Source organism: Rhizoctonia solani, chromosome 3 (genome assembly GCF_016906535.1).
Source record: "Rhizoctonia solani chromosome 3, complete sequence".
Classification (NCBI taxonomy): Eukaryota; Fungi; Basidiomycota; class Agaricomycetes; order Cantharellales; family Ceratobasidiaceae; genus Rhizoctonia; species Rhizoctonia solani.
In genome coordinates this window covers 1086376-1103789 of record NC_057372.1, presented here as the reverse complement: position 1 = coordinate 1103789, position 17414 = coordinate 1086376, and the positions used below count along the sequence as shown (strand labels likewise).

At 48.8% G+C, this 17414-nt stretch overlaps 5 protein-coding genes across 5 annotated transcripts; 1 reads left to right on the top strand and 4 right to left on the bottom strand.

Annotated features, from left to right (window-relative positions):
• Positions 1-423: 423 nt before the first annotated feature.
• On the bottom strand, positions 424-3268 carry RhiXN_02734 (Serine/threonine-protein kinase; the record flags this gene model as incomplete). The annotated part of the gene is made up of 7 exons (XM_043322551.1): positions 424-865; positions 912-1101; positions 1148-1879; positions 1960-2568; positions 2621-2648; positions 2867-2995; positions 3047-3268. 7 exons carry the CDS (start codon positions 3266-3268, stop codon positions 424-426), a joined length of 2352 nt encoding a protein of 783 aa, XP_043178047.1.
• Positions 3269-5644: 2376 nt separating this feature from the next.
• On the bottom strand, positions 5645-6837 carry RhiXN_02733 (uncharacterized protein; the record flags this gene model as incomplete). The annotated part of the gene is made up of 9 exons (XM_043322550.1): positions 5645-5682; positions 5745-5777; positions 5826-6040; positions 6099-6177; positions 6233-6289; positions 6343-6390; positions 6436-6492; positions 6537-6569; positions 6618-6837. The coding sequence occupies 9 exons, from the start codon at positions 6835-6837 to the stop codon at positions 5645-5647; spliced, it is 780 nt and encodes a 259-aa protein (XP_043178046.1).
• Positions 6838-9613: 2776 nt separating this feature from the next.
• Positions 9614-10925, top strand: RhiXN_02732 (ricin-type beta-trefoil lectin domain protein; the record flags this gene model as incomplete). Its single annotated transcript, XM_043322549.1, has 7 exons — positions 9614-9730; positions 9865-9910; positions 9958-9980; positions 10032-10089; positions 10202-10531; positions 10582-10656; positions 10708-10925. The coding sequence occupies 7 exons, from the start codon at positions 9614-9616 to the stop codon at positions 10923-10925; spliced, it is 867 nt and encodes a 288-aa protein (XP_043178045.1).
• Positions 10926-12122: 1197 nt separating this feature from the next.
• RhiXN_02731 (uncharacterized protein) lies at positions 12123-13275 on the bottom strand (the record flags this gene model as incomplete). Its single annotated transcript, XM_043322548.1, has 3 exons — positions 12123-12736; positions 12766-13150; positions 13204-13275. 3 exons carry the CDS (start codon positions 13273-13275, stop codon positions 12123-12125), a joined length of 1071 nt encoding a protein of 356 aa, XP_043178044.1.
• A 930-nt stretch (positions 13276-14205) lies between these two features.
• Positions 14206-16665, bottom strand: RhiXN_02730 (AMP binding enzyme; the record flags this gene model as incomplete). Its single annotated transcript, XM_043322547.1, has 8 exons — positions 14206-14643; positions 14700-14806; positions 14904-15452; positions 15500-15909; positions 15966-16061; positions 16131-16431; positions 16491-16505; positions 16575-16665. The coding sequence occupies 8 exons, from the start codon at positions 16663-16665 to the stop codon at positions 14206-14208; spliced, it is 2007 nt and encodes a 668-aa protein (XP_043178043.1).
• Positions 16666-17414: the final 749 nt, after the last annotated feature.

The following is a 17414-nucleotide window of genomic DNA, read 5'->3' as shown; positions in this document are numbered from 1 at the left end:
TGTATGACCCAACCGCCTCCCTCTCTCGCTATCGGCCTCTCGTTTCTTTCACTGTTTCAATGTGTTTCGGTTTGAGCTAAACACTAATCGTTCCTTTGCCTGTCTGTTTGTCTGTTTGGTAAACCTCTTTTTTTAACAAAATCGATCACGGAGCATCATGTATGTTTTACAGCATTCCAATTTCACTTTTGTTTAGCCCATATCAAACCGACGTCTAACTAAATACTAGCCAAGAAACCAGAAGCAAAAATAGTCGATGAATGGGATGATAAATATAGCGTGCGGCACCAATGCAATATATACTATGTGGCAGACAATCAGCGGGTATGAAGATTCTGATAGGATTATGAAGAAATAGAAAGAAAAAAAAGGCCCCCCCCCCTCTAAAAATATAAATCGGAGAGAGAGAGAGAACACAGCAATCTATTCGCGAACGAGCCGTCGCCCTTCTTCATCGGCAACTGGCGTGGTTGGATCGCCGGACGGCGTCGGGTGTTGGAGCTGGCGGTTAGGATTGTTCCGCAAAGTCGAACGCCGTTGGCGTGCGGTGCGAAGCTCGAGCCCACCCTCATCGTCATCATCGTCCTCGTCCTCATCGTCAGGTTCGCCGTATTCGACAATGCTCTCCGAGAACGAACCCCGCGGTTCCAAATTATCAGGACTGAACGACCGCTGAGCTAGTGGACTAGTTTGGCGTGGTCGTGTTCCGATGCCCAGGCTTTCGTTGGAAGAGTACGATGTCAGTACACCCGCAGTAACTGGTGTAGGGATTTGTAGAATGTAAATTGACCATGCCCATTCGAGAAACAATCTCTTGCCCATAGTCATCATCCTCTTCCACCCCTGCAACCATGCCAGATCCGGTCTGAGAAGAGTCGTAACTTCGACTACTGTAGTACCGAGGTTCATACGGTTGGGGCATATTGCGCTGTCCATATCCGCCAGCACCAACCATACGCCCTACGCTGATATCGTCTTCGCTGAAATCCAGGCGCTCATCATCTCCATCCGTAGACCGCCCGGTCCACTGGTCGTGTTCATCTTCGTACCGCGTGCGAGAATGCTGAGACTCGGCTTCATCGGCAAAGTCGCGTCGATGTGCTGGAAATGCCAATCTCGGACGCTCCGGCGCTCGAGCCAGGGGTACCGCCGGCAGAAGAGCCAGCTATAGCCCGTTCCATTTCGCTGCCCCCAGTCTCGCTGTCCCGTTTCCGCCGCGACAGTCTGAATCGGGATAAAAAGCTACTGCTTTCACCCTTGCTATCCCCACTTTGCTTCCTTGTGATACTAGATCGGGCGCGTGACATGAAGCCAGTAATAGGTATTCCCTGGCCACTATCAGTAGTATTCAGTGATGCAGAAGAGACACCCCTGGATACAGAAAGCGCCCGATGTGGGGCTGCATGAGGTGGATAAGTTCCTTCTCTGGCCGAGTTGGACTTCCCGCGTGCGCCGAGATAGTCGGTACCGCTGCCGGAAGGTCCAGCTGCAGGTTCAGTTGGGGTGATAGGGGCAGTTAATGCCCGTTGATGTGGAGTGGATGTTTGAGATCGACTTTTGAGAGAGTATCGCCGGTTGCCGGCACTGGGTGTGAGCGATGTGGGCCGAACTGGGGGGGAACCACTTCGGCGAGGTAATTGTTCGGCTTCGACTATATGCGTGGATCGGGTGAGGTCAATAGCAGACCTTTGCATGCTACTTGTGCTCTTGCTACGGCTGCGGCCCCCAGGTAGTAGTGGGTGCAAGAGCCCGACAAGATTTCCGACCTTCTGGCGCCAGGTGGTCTTCATGGTAATGGCACCCACCGCGTCTTCGGGTGTGACCACCACTAATGCATTTGCTGAAGGCAAAGTTCTATTCAACCAATCTTCAGGATCTTCTATACCTCGTAAGACCCAGTCCGAACGCTGAAGAAGAGTGACATAAGCTTATGTAGAACGAGCAAAGCGATCAACGTACCTTGGCTCGGTCCAGAGTCCATCGTTTCTGGGGATCCTTTTCGAGCAATCCACTCAAGATTGGGATGACCCTTCGACCTTCTTCGGATTTCTCCCAATTCTCCGTCCCTTCCCAATCTGTGCCAGATCGCCCTCCCGTCAATAGCATGTCTACCCCATTGTTTCCGGGACCTCGAAGTCTTCCGAGGGGATTTTCCGATACAAAGATATTCGCTCTCGGCTGTGAAGGGCGGGACGCCAAAGAGGATACAATAAAGGGTGACCCCAAGGGCCCAGATGTCGATCGCTTTAGTGATTTTTGGGCGAGGTTGGTCATCGGCAACAGGGGTTCCGCTAAAGCTGCCGGAGTGAGCCGGTTGGTAGCACAACTCTGGCGCAAAGAACGCAGGACTCCCAGCGGTCTTAGCGAGCTCCGAATCATCGAGGAAGATACGAGCAGATTCAGAGTTGGGAGCTTGGGTGACCAGAGCCCCAGGGGGTAACTCATTTGCAAGTGACTCGGAGAGGTGGAGCGCATATGAGAAATGAGAGGTGCCAAAGTCGGAAATCTTAACATTGCCATCCCGGTCCAAGAGTAGATTCGCAGGTTTGATATCCCGGTGAATAATACCTTGGTAGTGTACTAAGGGTATAGCGCCACGATTTGGGAGCCAATGGCATACGGTCAACTAAAGCCGCCGACTCCAAGCACTAGGACTCACAATATTCAAGGCCAAGAAGTGTGTCCCTGAACACTTTTCGTGCACGTTCTACAGTCAAGAGGGGTGGTCCGGGACATCAGGGGTCCCGACCTCCACTTGATTTCGCCTCCTGGCATATGTTCTAGGACTGATCGCAAAGGACAGTAAGTGGTGCAGCTCCGGATGTGCAGCTCCGGATGATGATTATCTTCATGATGGCAATCTCACGCCGTATCTTTGCCTCTGTGCTACTACGTGCGGCACATCTCCGCCGGCATCTCGGGCGGCCTGTGCTCGGCGGAGTGCCTGGCTGATGTTACGCCCTTTGCGTGGGTTGCGCTCGACGACTTTGATTGCCTTGTGCGATAGTCTGAGCAGGATAAAGAAAAAGATGGAAACCAGACCTACCACTATGTCCCCTGTTTGTATATTATATCCAACACGGACCTTCCCGTGCATTCCCCGTCCGATTTCCTTTCCAACCTCATATTGATTAATATATTTTCGACCCGTATCGTCGCGGGTCTTGCGCAGCTCGCGGGTTTCGACGACATCGGATTGATCCAGAGGGCTCGCAAGTGGGCTTGGAGATGGCGGCGGATAATCGAGCCCACCGGTATGATGCAACATTTCAGGCTGAAACGAAACAAAAAGCTCTTGTTAAAAGGCAAATAGAACCAGGCGGGCAATTGGCACTATCGCATGCCAACGAGGTCGAGAGAGGGGACGTCAGATCCGGGTCCTTATACGAGAACTGAATTATTGGAGAATGGGCGAAGAGGGGATGCGAAGTTCTTATAACTTATATGAGAGATGAAAGATCGCCAATGATGCGTCGAGCACTCAATCGAGTAATGGTCGGGTCCAACCACGGGTCCCGGTCACGTTAGTGCCCCCACATCACGTCTGCCCGATGTATTTGTAGTGAAATGTGTCTACATTTCCTTTATATTTTGCACACTCCACTCACCTTTATTCTACTCAATTCGAGAGGAACCCAAGGGCCAAGCCTCCTTCCCCTCTCGTATATTAACGCAAAGCCAACGTCCTCAAAGTTCCAGAAAATCACACCAACTCCGAAGAATGGGTGGCGCGGAGAATTCTACAAATTCAGGGACAAACACTATACTCAGTATACCGTAACTTCCGTGTATGGGAAATCCAAGATCTCTGAGCATTCCATGCGATTGGTCGTGCTTATCCCTGGATTTCACGGAATAGAAGCATGGCGCCCTGGGGAGTGGGAGCTGCGCACGTGCCTGCTCGTCATATAGGCCATGAAAGCTCGATGAGGCGCGAAAAACTCGGAACTTACGAACACTGAGCGAAGGAATGTACGCCTGATACCTCCCATTTACAACTCCGCACCCAGTAAGTACTCAGAGAATCATGCTAAATTCAGTCCGAGATTGACATAAGCCAGATGCAACAAACGCAAACCTAACACTGAAATTACATGGGACCAAGAAGATTATTAGGAAAGCTAAGGTGACAGCGGGCGTCCCGTTGTTCACCGGGGCAGGTGCATTGATCTTCGGGCTTAACATTAGCCATGACCTAGAGATCAATAACATGTGTTCAGCATGCTTCCCACGACGGTAGGTTGGTAGCCTAGGCCTCGATAACACTCAGCCCACTTACAGACTCAACGTGTCGGCCACATCCCTAAGCCGAAGTGTGAGTAAAAATAACGGAAGCAGCGGCCGAGAACAGGCTTTTAGAAAATGTGTATTACCTTCCAAGTGGTCTTTCCACAGGTCTCACAGGTCACTGCGAAGCATGCATCGACGACGACAGAGATTGTGATAGAATGCATCACGATTGAAATTATTTAATAGAAGTGATTGAGAATGAGAATGTGAGAGGTGTGGTGATAGTGGAATTTGTTGGTTGGGTTCCCTAGGCTGTCTGCCCCGCACCTTTAATAGTACATCGATTATGCTAAGGCACCTATAATACCTATGTACGCTGACTAGTAGCGGTCATATACTGAAACAGAGCGGCCACAATACCCCGGGACTTCTGGCCGGCTGTCCCGATCAGCTATTCTATCCTCTATCCTTTTGCGTACGAATTAACCAGCATAAACAGTCTTCTCGTTTGGTGGAATTCCGACCCGCTCAAATCCCCACGCCATAAATGCTATATTAATGAATCTTGAGGGCTCGGTTCCGTGAGCTTGTGCATAGTCAGCATTTCAACGATAAGAAGGTGCATGCACAATCACTCGCGACAGCTAGATGATCGCATGTAGGACTCAAGGCCCCTCAGCCACAACATGCGCCACCAAGCCTACGAGTTATTTCCGGTCCATATATGCAACTTGATAGACTCCGAGATTTCATTTGAGACACGCTCAAAGATGGACGGTACCGACATCAGGGTCAACCGGGATTTACATCTTAGGTGATGATCAACTGAGGCACGGACTGGGATTGGCGACTATGTAGGCCGGCCGTATAGCTGACCCAGAAATGGATATCATACACAGAGATCGGCTTCCAATAGTCCGCTCATCGGGGCGTTTATTACCACGGGGCTATCATGTGGGAGGTCGATTTAATCTAGACAAGGCGTTCAGTAATGTAGGCCCAAGGCAATGGTTGTTCTCAGGTTACTAAAATACGCACGGGCTAAACGAAGAGAAGCAATATAATTCTAGGAGCATACTGGAGTTCTTTGAGTACCGAGGTTGTTGCCACGACAATACCAGAGATTGTTGATCCGCACAGCATACCCAAGATAGGAACTTGATTAATATGTTAGTTGAAACTCAGCCCCTTGGCTCCAGCTACTTTAACATACTGTATTTCTCTGCTGCCCAAAACTCGGTCTCGGACATGGCGAACCGGGTGCCGATAACTTGGCAAATTGTCAATTAACTTTAACTGTTGGGCAAAATGGTATAGCTTACTCGAAACGGGTATTGTTGATATGGCCATTGCCACGAATGTTGAGGGAAACTTGCCACAGTCAATTGGGATGTACATGGAACAACGGACAAACCTACCATTCCGGAGAAACGGTACTGCTCTTGTTGGCAACTGGATCAGGAGAGTTTACTTACTTTCAAGTATTAAGTTAGGGGCACATGTGCTTGGCTTACCTGTTTCGAAACTACCAAGGACAAGCAGGAGGCCTATGGTGGCATGAGTTAAGTATTGGGACGGATAAACGAGACACTTACATGATATCCCTGCTACCGCCCACGGGCTACTTGCTTCGAAGACACTCTGGAGCACCAGAGCCATGATAGAAAGTTGAACTATGCATCGTATAGCAGCCGAGACAAGTGACGTTCCGACCCCCAGCCCAAGTCCATACGAGACCACGGCGTCGGCGGCCACAAAGCAGAACCCAATACCGACATTGAGCCAGTTTAAGTGAGTATTATTTCCTGCACTCATTTATGGAGGTATCAATTCCGTGCCCGAGAAGCAATATAATTCTAGGAGCATACTGGAGTTCTTTGAGTACCGAGGTTGTTGCCACGACAATACCAGAGATTGTTGATCCGCACAGCATACCCAAGATAGGAACTTGATTAATATGTTAGTTGAAACTCAGCCCCTTGGCCCAGCTACTTTAACATACTGTATTTCTCTGCTGCCCAAAACTCGGTCTCGGACATGGCGAACCGGGTGCCGATAACTTGGCAAATTGTCAATTAACTTTAACTGTTGGGGCGAAATGGTATAGCTTACTCGAAACGGTATTGTTGATATGGCCATTGCCACGAATGTTGAGGGAAACTTGCCAGACAGTCAATTGGGATGTACATGGAACAACGGACAAACCTACCATTCCGGAGAAACGGTACTTGCTCTTGTTGGCAACTGGATCAGGAGAGTTTACTTACTTTCAAGTATTAAGTTAGGGGCACATGTGCTTGGCTTACCTGTTTCGAAACTACCAAGGACAAGCAGGAGGCCTATGGTGGCATGAGTTAAGTATTGGGACGGATAAACGAGACACTTACATGATATCCCTGCTACCGCCCACGGGCTACTTGCTTCGAAGACACTCTGGAGCACCAGAGCCATGATAGAAAGTTGAACTATGCATCGTATAGCAGCCGAGACAAGTGACGTTCCGACCCCCAGCCCAAGTCCATACGAGACCACGGCGTCGGCGGCCACAAAGCAGAACCCAATACCGACATTGAGCCAGTTTAAGTGAGTATTATTTCCTGCACTCATTTTTGGTGACCCAGTAATTGAGGGCCGAAGACAGACTGTGCGAACAGCGCTAGTCTCTATTTATTATTTGGGGAATAGTTCTGTGACGTCAGTACCACCCGGTATTTCAAATTCACGTCACACGATCACATGACCGTGCTTTTTTTTTAATTCATATTTAAGGAGCTACATGCGAAACAAGGCAAACCGCTCACAAGACCGAGGCAAACTACGCTAAGAGAAAGCAGAGAGAGAGAGAGAGAGAGAGAAAGAAAAAGGGAAAAACAAAGCGGAGCGACAAGCGAGGTAGTAAGCACGGGAGGCCATAAAGACCTATTACAGGGGCCATAAGGGCGTGATAAGTGGCGTGTCCTAAGGACGGGGGGGGTAGTAAGGCGTATAGAGCGGTCATAAGGACGTATGGACGTGGGCGTAGGGCCCTACATAGGTTGAGCGGTTGCCGGCGGATCTCTACACTTCCCGATTCCCGACTTGAGTATGAACTCAGATACTGCCTCCAGTCCCGCAGTGTTCCGAATATCTCCTCCCAGGAGCGTTCAGGCGATATGTCAGTGATTATGTGCCTGTATCTTTCCGTATCCGGGCAGAACATGAGCAAATGCTTGGGCGCTTGTGACGGTTCGCCGCATGAGCATTGCGGGTCGAGGGTGGAAGCGAGCGCTGTAAGCCCATAGAGGCCGTGTCCAGTGAGGAATTGGACGAGGCGGCATTGTACGTTGCGTGGGTATGTGGGGTGGTTGAATATGGGGTGGAGTTTGTGGGCTGGTGGTCTAGGGATGTACGTGCCCGAGTCTGGGCGTGTGAGTATATGTTCGTCCCAGACTTTTCTCCATCCCCTTGTTGCTCGTTTCGTGGAGTTGGCTTTTGCCCATGTTATCGTTCTGTTGAATACGGGTGTTGGACGGAGCGTCTCGCTCCCCTTGGCTGCTTCGTCCGCGAGTTCGTTACCAGCTATTTTGGAGTGCCCCGGCAGCCATCACATGACCGTGCGTTGTGCATACAAGATAGCGATAAGGCTCGGAGCCAGCTGCATCATCCAACGTGTTACTCTGAAAGACTCCAAAGTTTCAAAAGCGAAAAATTACTGATAAATAACGATACCCTCAACGATCCCACAGGGTTTCAAATCCCTGGCACCTTCGGGGAAGGAAGGGACCGGAATAATGTGACCCGTTGAAGTCGTGTCTTACCTCATAAGTAAAAATGCGCTTTAAGAGGGAGAAACAACAGTTGTTTTACATCATGTGCTGGTATACTGTTGTATCGAACGTCCGTCTGACTCCATTGGCTCGGATGTAAGCTTAGGAACACTTGCCATTTCATAGTTGGTGGCTGATGGTATGGCATTTTTACCGATGGGCGTTATCAAGTTGTCTGTTATGATTGTAGGAATTATACTCGCATACTATGATTTTCGGAGTGGTCTTTATACTCCAGTACTAAAGATGATAAAGCTGGTACACATAGATCAAACCCAGATTCCTTCCCGTCCAAGAGGACAAAACTAGGTCCAGCAGAAGTCATACGAAACTTTCGACCTCTATAGCACTCACGCCGGTAGATTCTGATGATAAAAAGGAGAAACATGGCTCTTTGTCCTTGGTGAGAATCGTATATTGCTGTCGTTCCTTGCAACCCTTCCCAATAATCACGATTGGCCGCCCTAAGGAACCTAACTTTGCTGGACGGAAGAGACCCGATGAAGAATGTCCCCAACAAGGGAGACAAAGTCAGAATTAGGTTTACAAGCCGAAAGGGATAAGTTATACACATGTGTCAGGACAAAGATGCACACGTTTGTGAGGTTCCCAGACCCTGTTGGTCCAATTAAGATCATTCTCATCATATGCACTCGTTGACAACTACTCCCTTATTTTGTAGTCATTCATTTCACGTTCTGCTTGCTATGTCCCAAAATTTATCCGGGTACTTTGCGAACAGTTACAAATACAGATGTGATCCTGCGTGACCCGTACTTCAGGCAGGAATGGGAGACGCGGTTGCACAACTCTTCTGAGTCAAGTGCTTCGAGGACTTCTCAATCATCGAAGAATTGACTACAAACATTTCAACGCGACTTTGGTGGGTTTGTTGATTCATTGAACCGGTTGATCTGGGACGCAGACATTATCTGAATGAGCGTACTTGTACTACTGTTTATCCTTTTGGAGTGACCCAATTGTTAGTTTTGTGGCGAATGAGAGGAGATGCGAAAGTACCCATACTTGGAAAGACGGCCGAAAAGATTTGGAAGAGAAAATCTCGGAAGAAATGTACATGTGTGAGCTACGTTATAAGAACACTCGCTCAGTTAGGGACAAGGGCAGGAGTTGTTCTAGAACATATTTTAGATGATGAGATATCTGACAAATTACTACAATCCTATTCTAACATGCGCTACCAGGGACATACGGTCGTTCCCGAGCGTTCTTTTGGGAGATTTCTGAAAACACCGTCCAAGAGGCCAGATAGACTATCTTGGTTGAATAAATGCTGCGATAGGATAGTTAAGTAGCTTGTAATTGACCAAGGTCGTCTGATTGACCCCTGTTGCATTCGGTTAAATCTCAATTGGCCAAGCGAGACCAGGAATAGCGCTGCCTCCTGATTTGGCCCTGGCTAATCGAACGATGTCTTGGCAATCATTGCCCTGAGAGCGCGCCCAGCTAACAAGCCCAGAACGCACCAAAATCACCGCATATAGAAAGGGCAGGATGCGAACGCATGTTCTCCGTCGACTTTAGACGTCTTCTAATACAACGTGAATATATTTTCGATGCTTGGCACGATCCAAATTATTTATGGGGGTGCCAAGAAGTTTGTTATTGACGCGCATGGATCAAGACCGAAAGGGGTGAACCTTCCCCTAGTCGCGTATAAAGCCCAGTTCAGGGTGAGTTGTGCGCCTTCATTCTCACCCTCATCTACATTCGAGTTTCCTTCGCCATCTTCCACAAAAAAAAAAATCAACATGTTTTCGTTTTCTCTGTTGGTCTCTGCGACTCTGGTGTCGTCGTCGCTGGACAGTATACTGCTACCTATGACCCTGCAAATCTCCCCGACAAGACAGAAGGTTAGCTACCTATCCTCGATGCCTCTCTGATGCTGATTATATCACAGCCGAGCAGTCGGGGACGAACAAGGTAGGCTAGCATTGAATTCAACACACCTTGCTTTACTAACGTATTGTTCAGTGTGGAACTGAAAACTCGCAGAGCTCGATGTGCCAGAAGTTTACGTCAACTCGGCTAGGTAGCTCTATAAGCTCAACCCTGGCACAAAATTCTTATCAAACTTTCAGTGACTTTTGCATTTGGGGGACCTCCCAAGAATCGAAGATAGATCGTTGTCTCATACTGCACAGCGCCTGGCCGAGGCACTCGTCTCATGCCTGAGGGCACTCTCAAATCTGCCCATTTCGTCAAGACCCCCGATTACGTTCAAGTTACCGGTACAGGTGACTTACGAAGATTGGTATTAAGGCTGGCGATGCAGGAGGGGAACTCGATCCCCACGGGGCTGACAAACTTGGCATCCCCACGGCGGCTTGGTTTTCTCAATGCGTTTTCGGCTGGTCCGTCTGGACTCGGTGTCCAGATGCACGAATGGACCAACTTCCAGAGCGCTACCGACTTTTGCATTCGCGCATGCAAGGATGGACCTGGTGCTAAGCAACGATGCCAACATATTTATGGTAAGTGATCGGGATTCTTCTTTGATCAATGTTTTTCATAGATTTATTAGATCTGACTGGCTGCGAGTGGAACATTCCTGGTGACTATGGCCAAGGCTTCACCAACTGTGAGGCGAAAGTACGATGTGAGTATCACACTCTCCCTCTCGAATAATTCTTCTAATTATCCTACTCAGTCCGATGGGACTCTATCCACAACCGGATGGCTCAACCTCGACCTTCAGACAGGGCCAGGGCGCGACTCCTGCTCCTCACCCTGCCGGAGCCACCTCAATGTGCACGACTCTCCAATCGTTTGCTGTTGGGACCGCCACTGTTCGCAGCTTGCAGCAACTACCACAAACCCCTCAGGTACTGGAACCTGGGTCACTGGAACCCCAACTGCATCATCTGAGGAGTTAATTCAGCTGTACACATCGCAGACATGGTAGTATTGGTGTGGCATTTGCTAGCATTGTTATTGGAGTGCTCGGCGCAGGGATCTATCTATTCTAGATGTCTAGATGAGAACTTTGATTCGCACACTACAGACAGTCTACACTCTTTTTCGACTGGAATTTGGACAAACTAATACGCTTTCAATGGTATTTGACGAAGAAACATTTTGAACTTTTCATGGGCTTCTGTGCTACTATGCTTGTGCTATTAGTCATTCTTATGTGTTGTAGGTAGCAAGGGCGATAACGCATAATTGTTGTTTTGTTTTTGAAGTGAATTTTTGCAAATAAGTTGCATAGTTGCCAGATATGAATCCAAAGCTCATGCATTGGAAGTGACGGATGTACGTAATGGTTCCCGTAGATCATTTCATCAGAGAAAGTACTCTTCCCGATCCCGACCTTGAGGGTGAAGGCCCTAATTTTCTCGTTGTCTCTTTTGTGATTTTTTAGCCATTTTCAGCAAGGCTCGTGCTTGTATGTTGCCCTTTGGTTCTCCAAGGAGCCAAAGAATCGCTAATGAACTTGATTAAAGGCTTTAGGATATTTTTGCTCTTTGAAGAGACAAAAGAGCTGTATCCTTGCTCCTGACATTACCAATCTGGCCTGGTGTAGGGGCCTTGTTTACCTAGAATACTTTCGCTGTGGTATCGGATTTAACTGGTTGGGAGGTGTATAAACGCGCATAAAGTTAGAAAATGTTCAAGAATTGGGATGACCTGTGTATACTACGGGCAACAGGTTCGGGTTCAGATGAGCGATGCAACTTTAGTTGACCTGGATAACTGGCTCGTCCTACCCCCCATGTTCACCGTAGTAGTTCAGTACTATGACGCTAAACTATACCGATCTGACAGTTGGCGCTGTAAAGCGCGTTAGTAAATGAACATGAGAAATTGTCGAACTGCATCTTAAAATAGTTCAAGGCCCGTCCTCGTATTGATCGAATGTGTCGTATGAACCGTCACACCAGTAGATGATTCATCATGGCTATTTAAAACTATTCATTTATTTCAGTGGATGTCTAGTCTATGGACAAGAACGAGGCGTAAGGATGTAAGACAAGGGGGAGAGCGGTGCAGGCGCACACGCGTGTGTTGTCTAGATAAGTGGGTGTGATGTAAAGTGCAAGTAGGGCAAAACATGGGGACTGATTAACAGTCACCCTCATCCGTGTCAGGAGTCTCAGACCCGGATTCAAACGAGTCTTCGTCGACGAGATAGCTAGAAACCGAGCTTTGTTCGTCTGCTTCGGTATGAACGAGCGAAGCAAGATCAATCGATTCTGAACTGGATAGGGAATCAGAGGTTGAATTCGGAGACTGTCTATGAATGGTTGGGAAATGAGGGATAATAGGGATTGTCATATCGCCGATATACTCGTCTTCGCTTTCGCTCTCGATGTCGTCACAATCTTCTGCGCTAGCCTCGCTCTCCCCATCACATTCGGCCGCGCAATGAACCATACCAAGTCGACGAAGGACTTCATATGTATCACTCCCAATCGTGGGGCTATGAGGCGACGTTGATATAGATCCATCATCATCGTCGTCTTCTTCATCGTCGCTCTCTCGGATATAATCGCCGACTCGGCCATTAGCGCGAGATCGTCTGCTTGCGGTTGGAACATAATCCCACGAGCCAAAAAGACTTGCGGCCGCATCAGTATCGCTAAATCCGCGAGTAACAGCTTTGATTCGGATCGGAGGCTCGACGTCGGTCTCTTCGGAATGAGCATTGGAAATAGTAATGTGCGATCTGGAACGCTCTTGGGATCCGTATCTCCCCCACGCTCACGCTGTCGCCGGACTCGAGCTCTCCTAAGACCCTCGTGGAACTGAATAGAGACTCGGTGGAAAATATTTTGTCGATTGATTAGCTGCGGCGCACAGGTCCCGCATAATCGTCGCGTTCGTAGCACATGGCCATACGAGGCGGGAGTAAAAGTTGGTCCATGCCTGTTGGACCAGTAAATGATTGACGAGGTGTACAGCCCCAGAGTTTGGAACAATGGCCGAAGTGCGTCCGTCAACTGGTCCGGGTTCCCATGGGTGTCGAGGTACTTGGGCTCCTCGCCTGGACTATGAGTAACAACAACATGGGGAGCTTGAAAGGGGTTGGAAGAAATAGCAAACTCGATTGTCTCCATTATATTCGAGTTGAATAAACTGACAAGCAGGGCCTGTTACGAATAAGATTAGATGAGATAAGGCATACGTATGATGTCAAACTGACGTTCGCAGGATCGCTCCAAGCCCAAATGGTCCCATTGACCTTGTAGTATTTATGAGAGAAGACCTTGCCCATCCAGGCTGCCTTCTTGGCAACAACGCGGTGACAGTGACCCAGTCACGAATCAACGGAACGCTGTCGCGCTGGCAAGAGTGAGCGAGCCATATGGAATACTCAGTTGAAATGAGCTTACCCTCCATGGTGTGAAACATTTGGGCGCTGTATCTAATGGACGGCCTTGGTACCACCGAGGCCGATTTCTGTGCATCTGGCGCTTGTACTGGTTTGACAGTATGGTCGCCATCCGCTCTTCAATGGCACGGTCGGCCGAGGGAGAGGACACCATGTCGTGGCGGTCCTGAAAGTCGCAGGTCGGGGATGAAGAGGGATTTTCTAGTAGGCTATTTTCATCTGAAAGCCCTTCTATATACGCTTTAATGGGCGCAGAGAAGCAATAGCCAAAGTCTGAAAGCTCGCATGCGGGCTCATACAAACGTCGAGTCCAGACCCACGGCAGCAAAAGAGAGTTGGGAAAGATATTGATGAGACATTGAGGGAGGGCCTTCGGGAGCAACTAGGGTGGGAGTTAAAGCGGAAGTGTTTTCAAGAGTATACATGAGACTAATACGAGTGATGGCAAGTAGAACGCATGTTGGGACTTTCGTATGTGCATAGAGCGATCGAATCGATATGAATCAGTAGTAAAAGCATGTTATTTCGCGAGGCAATAGTCTGATTAAAAAGACATGGTGTCTTTAATGTCAGGTCGATCGAGGTTGATTAGTGGGGACGGAACAGAGAGCGCTACTAATCATCCCCGCGGGTTAGGTCGGAGTGCTGACTCAGCAATTTAGTGCGGAGGAGGGTTAAATCCAGGCCCGTAACCTATAGTCAAATTTTAATAGATAGATATACTGTTTGTATTCGTACTGGTGAGATCGAGTTTTTTTGAAATTGTTACAAAATGTATGGCGAATTTTTACAGAGTATCCGGTCCACAAAATCCTAAAGTTTTGCTGGTGGTCCCAATTCATAGAGCCTATCTAATTCTGCCTTATACCTGGCGTACGCATCCCGTCGGCGGACCTTGAAGGTCGGTGTCAGGAGGTTGTTATCGGTGGTGAAGGCCTCGAGCGTGACGTGAACGTTCTTAATCATCTCAAAGCCGTTCAACCCCTGTTTCTTGCCTTCTCTGTTGAGCGCTTGCTGAATGGCGGAAACGACGCTCTTGTGGTTGATGACTTCTTCAAGGGGCTTTCCTTTTAGGCCAGCTTTGGAAACAATGGTTTCGAGTTGTGCTGGGTCCGGAACAACCACGGCAATCAGATGGTCTTGCATAGAATCACCGTGGACGTAGATCTGTGCAACGACAGGGCAGGTGCTGTATGCGTTCTCGACTTTTTCCAGAGCAACATATTCACCCTGAGCAAGTTTCATGATGTTCTGCGGCGCAATGGTGTCAGTTCAATGGATATATGCACTCAAGTCGGATCACGCACCTTGACACGATCAATAATCTTAAAGCGGCCACATGTGTCAATCATGCCTACATCGCCAGTATGCAGCCAACCCTCGGCGTCAATTGTCTTCTTGGTGTTAGCCTCATCTAACATTCACATATAAGCGCCGGTCTGCGTGGAGATAAATTGCCACCCACCTTTAGTACTCATTGAAACAGTTCGGTCCTCGCACGCAAATTTCACCACGAGGAGAGGGCTTGTCGGTCGACCTGTACCCCATCTCAGGCACGTCAACCAACTTGATTTCGTTGACGGGTTGAGGCGGGCCAACAGTTGTTGTGCTCGCCGGGTCATCTGGGAACACACGCGTGCAAGTCCCGCAATTCTCAGTCATTCCATATCCTTCGACTACTTCGCACGCAAAGGCAATACGAAGGAACTCCATCGCGTCACGACCAATAGGTGCACTGCCGCAGGTCATCATGGTAATGTTCCCGCCGAGCACGGCCTGGACTTTGCTGAAAATAATGCGGTCCCATAACGGGTGCACGTTGTTACCAGTCGTGCGTAGATTGTGGAGTTTGGTCTCGAGGGCCTTGCGGAAAAGCATGCCCTTGACGCCAGGAGCCTTGGCGTTGACGATGGCAGCTTGAAAGATCCGGTTCAAGACGCGGGGGACGCTAGGGAAGTAGGTTGGTTTCAGGATTTGAGCATCTTCGAGTAGAAGAAGTGGGTTTCCAGAGAAATAACCGATACGACCACCGACAGCATAGACAAGAGCTCGGCGATGCGCTAGGGACATCGTCAGGATTGTACAAGGGTAAGTCATAACGCGATACTGACCTCGTAGATATGGGCTAGTGGCAAATAACTCAATAGGGCACCTCCCGGCGTGAAAATACCACCATGCAGACACGAGACAGTCGATAGAGTCAGTTGCTCATGGGTTAGAACGACGCCCTTGGGTACATTTGTCGTTCCTGAAGTGTAACAGATCGAAACAACTGATTTAGGATCGGGCGAGAAAGGTGCGATGAGGTTCTGGGCCCCCAGTTCTTCAATATCCTCCAAGGTCGTAATGCGTACACCACGTTCGGCTGCCCACGTCGAGAATGTATTACGTGTTTGCTCGCTTATTTTATCGATGGACACAATGACCTTGAGCACCGGGCATTTAGCAGTAATGGCCACTAGCTGAGTGAGGTGAGATGCCGTGGTGAACACAATGGACAACTCGGCGTGGTTAATACTACAGAGTGCGAGTAAGTTAGACTCAATGCACAGAAATCAAATCAAATAGCGCACATGTATTCGACGCTGTCTGGTCCAAGAGTGTCGTACAAGCTGACACCAACTTTTCCGTACGCATGCAAGGCAAGATCGATCACTTGCCATTCAGGCCTATAGAAAACACACATTGTATGGGTAGTTAAGTTACACAGATATGTGCCCTTTGTCGCCAGGACTCACCTATTTCCACTCCAAATACCAACAGTTTGTAACTTTGGCTCGTTTTGCCACAGCTCACCCTTGCGACGGAGTGCTTCCAGAGCACTTCCGACTCGGCGGCGGCGGACATCGATCTCAGCGTACGTGCTCCAGGCGAAATGCTTTGCTAGTGTCCCATCAGGAAGGACAGGACGAACACCAGTAAACGGTTCCGTGCGTGATTTGTACAGCCCAGAATCAAAAATGTCGACCAAGGTGCGTAACGGCCGTGGCTTGACGAACGGTTGGGGCGAATCCAATGTAATCAACTCAGGCCAAATTGCTACACAATGAATCGATTGGTTGAGATCAGAAGAGACGAGTCTCGAGCAGTGCACCCACCATTTCGGTAGTGTCCTACGAGCCAAGTATTGGTATCAAGCTATCCTATCGTGGTCGCTAAGTGACGTATATCAGTAAACATACCAGTTTGACCCTCCTTACGAGTTCCCGGAACTTCAACACTTTGTTGAGAATAGTTGAGTTTTTCCTTGGGAAATGCGAGGCATTCGGTCATTTTGCCAGTCGAGTAGGAAGTGTGATGTGGCCTCTGGAGTGGTGGTTGGGAACAGAGAGGGAGCGAATAAAATGCGGGGAAGCACCCAGCCGAGGGCCTCGAGTATACCGGAATCGGAGCACTCTTGTCCCCGACCGGATATTTGGTCATTAGTCAGAGTTTAATTGGTCAATGGCCAATTCACATGCGAGTCGTGCCTGGAGAGCGCATGCATAGCGAGTATGGTGATGTTCTTGAATGTGGCTTATTCAAAAAATTCCTATGGCATCTTTTTGCGCCTTGTCTGCTTTTGAGCTTCAACATTATGAGAATTTGGCGATTCTTGCCCGGAGGCTTACCCAATACTGAAGCTCAGCGTTCGGAGGGGTCCCTCGCTGGTGCTCATACCCTCGCTTGTTATATTACCGGATTATCCGGTGGTGACCCAAGAACGGTTTTGTCGGTTTGACCACATTGTTGGCTATTGTTTGGAAATTATGATTAGTAGGCCAATCAAGTCTTGATCCGTTCGTAGCGTCGACCACACCTAACCGGAAAGCCTTTCGAACCATCATCTATCCACCCTCTCTCGGTAGTACAGGTCGGCTAGAGCGACAGGCTAATTAATTACTGTAATTATTGAATATATTTTTGACCCTGCCAGTCGCAACGAGATGAGATAAGCAATTGGTTGGCAATACAGTGCCCACACCAAATGATGGAATCGGAAGTCAAAATCACACTATCTTATCTTCCACAACTGCGTATTT